General features: G+C 47.2%; 1 protein-coding gene across 1 annotated transcript in view; it reads right to left on the bottom strand.

Annotated features, from left to right (window-relative positions):
- Efnb2 (ephrin B2) overlaps nt 1–9,454 on the bottom strand; it is a 45,536-nt gene extending 36,082 nt beyond the window's left edge. Inside the window, exon 1 of the mRNA XM_008821575.3 lies at nt 9,285–9,454. Coding sequence (XP_008819797.1) covers nt 9,285–9,415 — 131 coding nt within the window. The 5' untranslated portion in view covers nt 9,416–9,454. The remainder of the gene's footprint in view (nt 1–9,284) is intronic.
- Between the last annotated feature and the right edge of the window lie 498 nt (nt 9,455–9,952).

Here is a 9,952-nt window from a genome sequence, read left to right on the forward strand (position 1 = left end):
AGATGGGAAATTAAAAGTTGCTACATGGAACTGAAAGTCTTGGAGAATCAGTAGAAATGTCAAGCAAGCAAAATAAAGTAACATCAGAGATCTTAAAATACTAGTGTTAGTCTTTATTAACAAAGTGTTTTCATTTGTTCTTGGTATGTGGACACAGTAGGCATTCAATGGACTTTTATTAACAGCAGCAGACATTTACTGGTTTGTTGTGCCAAGCTCTGAGCTAGGCCCTTTAAACACATTTAATCCTAACCACAGTTTTATTAGTTTCTCTCTTGGCACTACTATGTGATTGTGTCTATTTTAGAGCTGGGACAAATGAGCAACATGGGGGATTATTACTCCCCAAATTGCACTGCCAATAAACGGTTAATCTAGGATTGGCTCATACAGGTGAACTACAAAGCCTGTGTTCTTGGCCAAACCTGCCCATGATGACACTCATCTTGAAAACAATGGTACTGATAATCCTCACATCAAAAAGGTGGCTGGAATCAATGTGGCTGCTGTCTCACAGGGTCTATCTATTTGTTCCAATTGTGGGATCTGACTTCTGTGCTACGGCCACCAGAGGCACAAAATAATAGAGCTGCACACGTCATAGATATTACCCTGAGTAGAACCAAGGCTGCTCTGGCTTACTACTTTATTTCAGCAATCTTCCATGACTTTGCTTAGAGATGCTGCTGTTTCTTCTCACCTCAACTGCTCCCTAGCAGGGACTGTGCCGGCTTCCACTTGGCATTTAAATCTCCAGGAAAGAAATGGTTCTGCCTTGCATTCCCAGAGTGACAGACCTGGCTGTTAATAAATGCTTGTTGAATAAACTGATCAAGTTACTACTGCCAGTGTTCTAGGGTACCCTTATGACCTCCAAAAAGAAGAATGGGGTCAGGGTAAAGCTCACATATTTCTTTGGGGGGGTCCTTGAAAGTAGGATGACTCTGCTAATTTCTATTCTCCCAAATACTGATCCCAGACAACAGTTCTCCCAGTAAGTTCTTCTATCATCGCCACCAAAAGCAGCTGGGTCCTACCACAGACCTCAGGAATCAGGAGCTCTGGTGTAGACCCAGGAACCTCTGGTTTCACAATCCCTGATGTAATTCTGGTACCCCAAAGTTCTGGAGCTTTGGGTCTGGAGGGCAGATCTCTAACAAGATAATGAGTTAAGAACATAGGCAGGAAACAAAGGCAAAAGGCAGGCAGACCTAGGGCAAGATCTAGGCCAGTCTAGTCCACATAGAGAGTGCTAGGCCAGCTGGAGCTACAGGGTGGAGCAGTAGCCAAGAGCACAGCAGAGCTACAACCCATGCCATACATGCAGTTCTTAGAAACCTGAAGTACTTAACTACCAAGTCCATGGAACCACAGAGGAAGGATGGACAGATTAAGTGTGATCTACACCACAAGGAGAGAGGACACATCTATGGGAACCTTAGTCCTTCATGATGGTCTATTTTCTCACAGAAAGAGGGGATTCAAGGCTTACAAGAGCTTGTCTGAATCTAAAAGGACCCAGAACATAGCTGTGATACTCAGTGGAAAACAACTTTCTAACTTCTACAGTTAGATACATTTTAAACTAGACATGAACTTGATTTACCCACTCCATTTGCTCACTAGGCAATTCTGACTCAAGGTGGATGTTCTGGGCCACAGTAAGGCAGCTCAAGTGGTGGAAAGGCAAGGGCTGAACTACAGAGGGTTTTGTTAGGTGGCTTGACCAACCACACGGTGTGAGGTTCATCTGCTCTCCCAGGAGCCACTGGAAAAAGTCATTTAAAAGACCCCCCTGCTTTTGAAGGACAGAGACTCCATGAAATACACATAGGTGAGCTGTTCTACAGGGAACAGCCCAGGGAGACAGCAGCAAGCTGCCCAACAACTCGCACACTTGCCAGCCAGGCTGGAGCCTGAGGTCCAGCCATAATCCCTCCCCTCCAACACAAATATTTTGACCCTGCTGAATTGGAGAACCTGGGCAGCACTCTCATATTCTGGGGAGATCCAAGATGGGTGTCTGTGGAAAGTACAAATGAATGCCTTGGTGGTAACAGGACTTCAGTAGCAAGTATTGGAAGAGTGCTATAAATACTGTAATTAACACTAGATACCACTGAATGTCAATAGAGAAAATAAACTGGAGTGTTTAATCCTCCTAGATAGAATCCATTTATAATACTGAAGAAAAGGTTGGCTTCTGAGTAGGGCAGATCACCAGCTCACCGGAATGTGTTTCCCCTGGTGGTTTGAACACTTTACCCACTCACACTGTGGAGAACGGACAGTATAAACTCCCTTCCTTCACTAGTGCCCATTTGCTCTTTCTACTCAGTTTAGAGGATCACTCTGGGCAGAAACAACTTGTTTTTCTCTGCGAGCCTTCTCCTACTGTTTTTTTTTTTTTTTTTTTTTTTTTTTTTTTTTTTTTTTTAATTAAACTCAGCAAGTATACATCACAGGCCCAGAATGCTCTGGACTCCAATTACATATTTGAATTTGAACGTGAAAATATCTGAATAGTTTAAAGACAGTGCTGATTCCGAGAGCTACTCCAGAAGCAGGTTTGTTGGGGCTGCAGCATGCATGGACAACACTGGTAACTGACCTGTCTCTCCTCACTAGTTTTCTGGGTCTACTGTTCTTACCAAGCATTCTTCTGAAATACCTTCACAGAGGCAAGACACAGAACTCACTGCTGGACCTGTTAGTAAACACATGGCAGGACTTTCCTGCACCATTTTTAATCACTTTAACCCGGTTCCCATTGGGAACCTGGAGGCCAGGACGATTCCCCCTCTTCCTTTGTCATTTGCCTGCCATAAATATGCACCAGTCTGTGTCTGAAAAGCTAAAGGAGGCAGCAAGCTTGCTGGACATTTATCATGCTCTGTTCCCTGTTAACAAGCAAATACTTTAGTTGAATGGGCCATTAGCAATCATTGTGAAATGGAGAATGAAAGGTGCCAGGATGTGACCAGCTTGTAAATTAGGGGCTGTCCCTCGTCTTTGGTGAATCTTGATAAATGAAATGGATCTTTTGATATAGATTAGTGAATTAAGACAGAAAGGGGAGGCTGTTGGCATGGAAGTAGTACACAACAATTTCAAGATGGCTTTAGCCTAGAAAAGCTACTTAATAATGTCTATCATAATTTTCCTAGTGGCAAGGAAAACATATCTACAGACCAAATGAATGGTCAAGCCTCAGAATTTGGAAGAAAGTCAACAAAATGGATGTAAATAGACTATTGAGGGTTTAATGACAAACTTTAGCAGCTGCACACAGAAACAGAAGTCTAGAAGATTCACACTGCTGTTAAACAGCTTGGAGATTCCCTGTGTAAATCACACCAAAGACCCATTCTACCATGAAAGCTCCATGGGGTTGTGAAGCCTTTAGAATTTCTAGCATCTTAAAAGTCCCTGAAGAAATGCTGAGACTTTCCTGTAATGCCGAAGGAAGGTGATAACACAAACATTTCCTTTCTGGTAACTTGACCCAGTGCAGGTGTCACCCTGTATGTAACCCAACCATGCAGTCAGTGGCTCATTTTTGTTTAATGACTAAAATGGAAAGCATGGAGGGCAAACACAGAAGTCCAGTTCTTTACAAGCTGTGGGGACAGAGCATAGTAAGAGCCAACAGAACCCAGAGTTTCTATTTTTCCCTTCATGTTGGGTAGCATTATCATTTTATAATCCTGTAATTATCACCAGGGAGACCGTCCCATCGAATCTGCAGACTACCACTCACAATAACCAAGAAAGCATCCCCTGGAATACAGGGAGTCTAGTGTCTAGGACATGTTGGATGGATTACTTTGAATGAAGCTCAATGTCCTCTTTTTCAATTAGTCCACCTGTCATTATTTTTTAAATTTGGGGGGAAGACAAACCTCACAGAAGAGCTAGGTAGGCCAGTGGAAGGGTCAGCATGTCATGCTTTCCTGTGCCTCTTCTACAGTCGTTGCTGAGAAGCAAAGGGCCCTGGAGGACTGCTGAAATCAAAAGGCCTCTGTTTTCTTTTCAGATAACTGCAGCTCTACCTATCCCCTCTGGTCTCTGTTGAGGCCCAGCAGGTCTCTGCCTGAAGCCCAAATAGATGAAGGAGAGAGCCGCAAAGGGCAGTTAATCCTACGGAATGGATGCTGCTGTCAGGCCAAGAGTTAAGGAGGAAAAGCTTCCAGGCCCTAACGACTGCAGCGAGCTCAAGTTTTAATCAGCCTCCATCTCAATCTATAAAAAGGCCGTCAATGAAACCTACCTTGGCCATATTATCCTCCACCAATGAGCAAGAACTGAGCAGCTTTTCTTCGCTGCTCCAGCCATCCCAGACCACAAGTGGAGCTTTCATGCTTCTTAATCCCAGTTTCCAAGTCTGTGTGGTTCTCACATAATACCAGCAGCCTGGAGCAAGGGCCTTCGCCCCACACCCTTTTCAGGGACGTGTCATTTCTAACATCAAGCTAATCTATATGTTGCCATGGCTTCCCCTTTATCTGCCTTTACATCTTATGAACTGCATGGATTTACCACATTATTTTTATCTGAAAGACAGAAAATGGTGGTTTTATTGCCATACAATCAGATTACTGCGGCTAGCTTCTCTATGCCTTTTTAGCATACTTCAGTCAAAAGGGATCAGTTTCTTTATGCTGCCCTTGATTTACATTACATCTGTAAAGACCTAGTCTGGGTTGTAATCCCCTTATTAACTATGACCAGGGTTGATTTGCCTAAAAATAAAAGCAAATTGTGTCAGACCCTTTCACTTTGTTTTTGATTCGGAACTACAAAATGGATTACTAAAGAAATCTTCAGAGTTCACACGGCTAGTATAGTGCTGAATTTAAAATGAGAATTAAACAAGTTAAACAGGGGAGCCATGTCAACGGTTTACATCTCCCATCATGGGAGAAGGGCTCAACTGCTTATGTCTTTGTATCCTTTGGCTTTAGAGAGACAATGAAGCCACAGGAGTTTTTCCAAGCGGTTCGGAACATGTCCCATTTACCATCCTCCCTTCTTTGCTGTTCTTATCCCTCCCCCAACCCCCTTCTAATCCACCCCCCTTAAAAGGGAGGGGGGCTCTTTCCTGAAAGATCTAATTCCTGACTAGAAGCTTATAGTTGTATAGGTTCTGCATATTTTAATCAAAATATTTTAAGCAGTTGAATACTTCTCTTTAAGGCACTACTCTGCTATACAAAGGGTGACCTCATAAGCAAATCTATGTAGATGTGCAAGAAGTGACCTGAAAAACAGGTTCTTTATGCCAGCAGCAAAGGCAGGCAGCAACCAGGCAGGCACAAGGGCCATTGTAATCATCTTTTGGAGAAGGGGACTTCTTAATGTCCAATTTGGAATTCAATAATTTAAGAATAAAGTTTTCATAAATGCATCAAAGACATATTGTTCCTAAAAACAACCCTTTTCTCAGGGTCTGTAGTCTGTACTTCCTGCTCCCTGCCACTCCCACTCCTATGACGCAGCCCTGCAGTCATGCTGGGATCGGGAACAGTCTCCCATTAGGTGAACGTACTCTGCAAGCTGCTCTAAGTTAGGTGTGACATTAAGCTGCTTGGAACGACCAGAAACAGCAAGGATTTAGTTGCTCTGATGGCAGTGCTGGTCTGAAGGCAGTTATCGAGTGGATCCAGCAACCAGAGGATTCATCCTAGCAAGTGTGGAGAGGTTCGAGGATAATCAATTAATTAAACACACCAGCTCTCCAGTAGATTTCCCAAGAAACCATTCCAACATGTAGTTTTCAGGTAGTTCCCCAGAGAGGCGAATTCACCGGTCTTCAAGCTGGGGCCACCAAGTCAGGAATGTTAGGGTCATTTGCATTTCTTTGCATTGAAGGGACAAGTGTCAACAGCTACGCTTTGTTAAAGATTTAGACCCAAGTGCCAACCAAGTCATCTTAACCTCCAGCTCTCCTTCCTGAGGCTGGAAGCTGTAATTGCTGAGGTTAAGTGCAGTCCCAGGATACCCGACTCCCAAATAAATTACTCTGAACAGACGGCTACCAAGCGTGTGTGCGACAGCACAGTCTTTGTCCTCTGCCTGGCTCAGTTGTCCTGCGGAACATGGACAATCCACTACCTATAGTTTATCATCCTGACAAAATGTGAGGAATGTGGACGTGAAAGTGCCAACAATTCCACCCCTGGTGCTTTGTGCTTTTTTCTCTCTATATTAGAACCTACAAGATTAACCCAAACGCAAACTGTGGAGCACAGTTCAAGGGGCTATTCAATCAGGACTGAATGTGCATTTGTTTACCTACAAAAATAAGAATTTCAGACACAATGGAAGGCAGGCTGGCATATATATGTTATTGAATGGGCTGTTTGAACAGTGCTACCCATTGTAGTTTATTTTATCAATCTGACAGGCCTGTATTTATTCAGAGACTGACTGGGGAGAGGCCTGTGTATTATAGGTTATCTGGATATTATCCAGCCAATCTTTTGTATCAAGTCAATCAATTTCAGAAATTTAGTTATATAGGGAAAAAATTACATAGGAAAAGCATAATGCTTTGTTAAGTACCTAGCATGTGATGTTTAGGGAATAAAAATACCAGACATAAATACTGGATGAAATTTTCAAATGTGTAATTTATTCTAGAATACCATACCATACCATACCATACCAATACAGATTGTTCAACCTAAAGTGAAGCCATTATTATTTTTTAAAAGAGCAGATAACACTTTCTTTTGACAAAAATACCATGCTTGGGGGGGGGTCCTACTGAAATGTTAACTAGAAAAGATAGCTAGGCTTTGCTGTTCTTTCCAGAATTAAAAAATAAATAGTTGAAAAATGTCCCAAACAGTACCAGCATCTACAGATGCAATGTAGATAGATAATCTAGAAGGGCAACCACTAATCTTTGAGTACACAGGATTTCTTTTGATTATTGCATAAAGTCTCAGGGATGCAGGCACAGGCAATGTGATTAAAGTAGTTATGGAGACTTCAGTTTACAAAGGATTTTCTAGACCCTGTACGCAAACAGCTGCTGCATGCTCCCTGTGTGGACCACCTGCTAAAAAGACTGACCTCCAAATGAAACAAATCTAATTACTGATGGCTGCTTCATTGCAAGTGAATCGTTCCACAGTTAACAGAAATGACGTGAAACTTCCACGCATCTGATTCCCACCACATCCTATTTACTGACTGAAACTTTTCCCTGGAAAAGTGAACAAGGCAATCAGGGCAAGTGGATACATTCTGAAACTCAAACTCAAACTCAAACTCAAAAAAAAAAAAAAAAAAAAGGCGGGGTGGGGGAGTTTTTTTGTATCATTCTTTCTGATCTCACAGAAAGAATTCAACCACATACTCAAAAAGAGTATTAAGTACTCGATTAAGGTCATCGTCAGAAAAATTCTAAAACATTTTTACGGTGGAGGTCAGAGAGCTATCACACCGTGAGCAGTGCAAAGAGGTCCTCCAAATTGCAGCCCCCCAGGTCTCCGCTCCGTCTTCGGCCAGAGCTCAGAAAAATATACTATCAGCTCCTAAACCGTTGAGTAAGGGTAAGTCACTACCTGTCTCCTCTAAAACATCACAAAACGTAGATATTACAGTTCAGATTCTAAGAGGGCATAATTATTGCTCTATTTTTTTTTTCCTTTACAAGTCCGTATGCCTATGTACACACGCATAATAATTACTAGGAACACAAAAGATACTTATGCTGGACTTAAGGCTAGGTTCCTGGGAATTTCCTTAAACTAGATATAAATATAAATTAAATCCGGATAGGAAAAAAATAAAGGCCTGAGCCTCCAAAGAGAGGCTCTGAGTGAAAGTGCGAAGTTCAGGGAGGCCGGTCGGGGGAGGGGCGCGCCGCCGCGAGCATTCAGCAGAGAAGGGTGACCTCTGTAGGCTCCACAGCCGCAGCAGCAGCCGCCGCCTGGGCCGGCTCCGGGCGGCCGCGGCGCTCAGGTCGCAGGCAGGCGCCTTCCGGCACCACCTGGTGCCTCTAGGATCCATGTCCCTGCAAAGATGCCGCGGCCAGGAGAGCGAACACACCTTACAGTAAAAAAAATTCTCTACTAGATCAGACTACACCGGAGGGGGCCATAGCAACTTTAAAATACCAACCTCCTGGCAGCAAGTGAAAATTTTCTGCTTAAGCTCATTTATAACTGACATTTTTGCCCTCTCTAATGGGCGCATGTTTAGTGACTACGCTGGTAAATGTGAAATCGACTACTTTTAAGAGTAGATACGATTTCCTCTCATCTCTACTCTAAATCCGTGCATCACTTGCTCAACTTCAATCAGCCCATTGATTTTGCTTCTGATCTTGAACGTTTACTCCAGTTCCCTCCCGGCTCAGTCTGGGATTCTGCTCGGCACTTTTTGGTGTGGCTGGAAATATAGATCGAGGATGAACTAACAGGCAGCACTGGGGGAGGCGGATGCCGAAGGGATGGCTAGTATTTTCTAAGCACAAACCTGAAAGTCTCCCCGGGCCTGGCTTTCTCCCGGCTGTGCGGTTTGCAAAGCAAGTCTGATCAAAGGATCCCGTGCCTAACCCAAGTCCCCCAGTGCAGAGGCTGCAGCGTGGACGGAGCAGGCCCTAGGCTTTGCCATCAGGCGCCCTGAAAACTGCGCCTTCCCCGCGGGACCCGCTGAGACCCGGCTTCCAGGCGAAGGGAGAGGCCGAGGTGCCAGCAGCCCGAGGCCCACCTCCAGGCTTGGACCCGGGTCGCCGCCCAAGTTCGCCGGCTGAGCCAGCGAGTCGTTCCCCCCCTCCCCCCTCGCCGCGCACACTGGGGCTGGCGGCGGGGCGCACGGGCTCCGTGCCCCCTCTGCAAAAGTACGCTCCACTGCCCCCAGACTCACAGGTTCCATGGCCTGTCCACCGGCTCCGCCCGCCTCCGGAGCCCTCTAGTCACTGAGCATCGGTGGCCCCGCGGGTGGCAACGTCCTCCGTCCCCGAAAAGAAGGGAGAGCCGGGCATCGCCATCAGACGCTGTCCCGGACGTGCCACCCGAGTCGCCCGGGGTCTGGGGCACCCTGGTGCGCGTGGGGTTGGAAGCCGGGACTGCGCCCTTGGAGCCCGCGCTCCCGCTGGGAAACCCAGTCGATCCCCACCTAGAAATGTCGTGCGGTGGGGGTGGGGGACAGAAGTCCCGGGTTCTAGAAAGCGACTTCGAGGCCCGACGCCTCCTCCCGCCCAGACGGTGAGGCGAACCCCAGGGCGCGCAGGGACCGGGAAAGGGGGAGGGATGGTGGACGTTACTTACTTGGAGTTCGAGGAATTCCAATAGATAGGCTCTAAAACTATCGATCTGGAGATCGCAGTTCTGCATAAAACCATCAAAAGTCCCCAACAGTACTTCCACATGGAGTCCCTCCGGGACCGGGCCATGGCCATGGCCAAGCCGCTCCCAGCTCTGCGCACTCCTGGACGCGAGGGCACGGGCCGCGGCTCGGGACCCTCGATCCTCCGGGGCCGACGCGCGGATGCGCCGAGGCAGCTCTGGGGCGCGGCGCTTCGCTCCAGCGGTCGCCCAGCCCAGGTGCGTTCGCCCCGAGAGGCTCTCAGCGCGCGGGGTGGGGTGGCACGCGCGGGGCGCGGCGGCTCGGCGGACTCGGGGCTCCGGAGCGCCGCGCAGGACGCAGCTCAGACGGCCGGTTCCAGTGCGGCTCCAGGGTGCCGGGGCAGCCGCGGAAGGAGCGAGGGCGCCGGGCCGGACAAAGGCCCGGGGCAGAGAGACCAGAGGGCGCGGGGCGGCGGGCGCTGTGCCCCGAGCGGGGCGGCCTGACTATAGATCCAGGGGAGCGGGCAGCGGCCCGGGAGTGCGTCGGCGCGGTTCCATTCCCGGAACGCGGAGCGGAGAGGCGCCTCCTCTGTCCTCGCGGCTGCCGGTCCGCCGGGCAGCTGGAGGCGGCTGGGACCCCGGGGTTGCCG

Source organism: Nannospalax galili, unplaced genomic scaffold (genome assembly GCF_000622305.1).
Source record: "Nannospalax galili isolate Female #2095 unplaced genomic scaffold, S.galili_v1.0 scaffold1068, whole genome shotgun sequence".
Lineage (NCBI taxonomy): Eukaryota > Metazoa > Chordata > Mammalia > Rodentia > Spalacidae > Nannospalax > Nannospalax galili.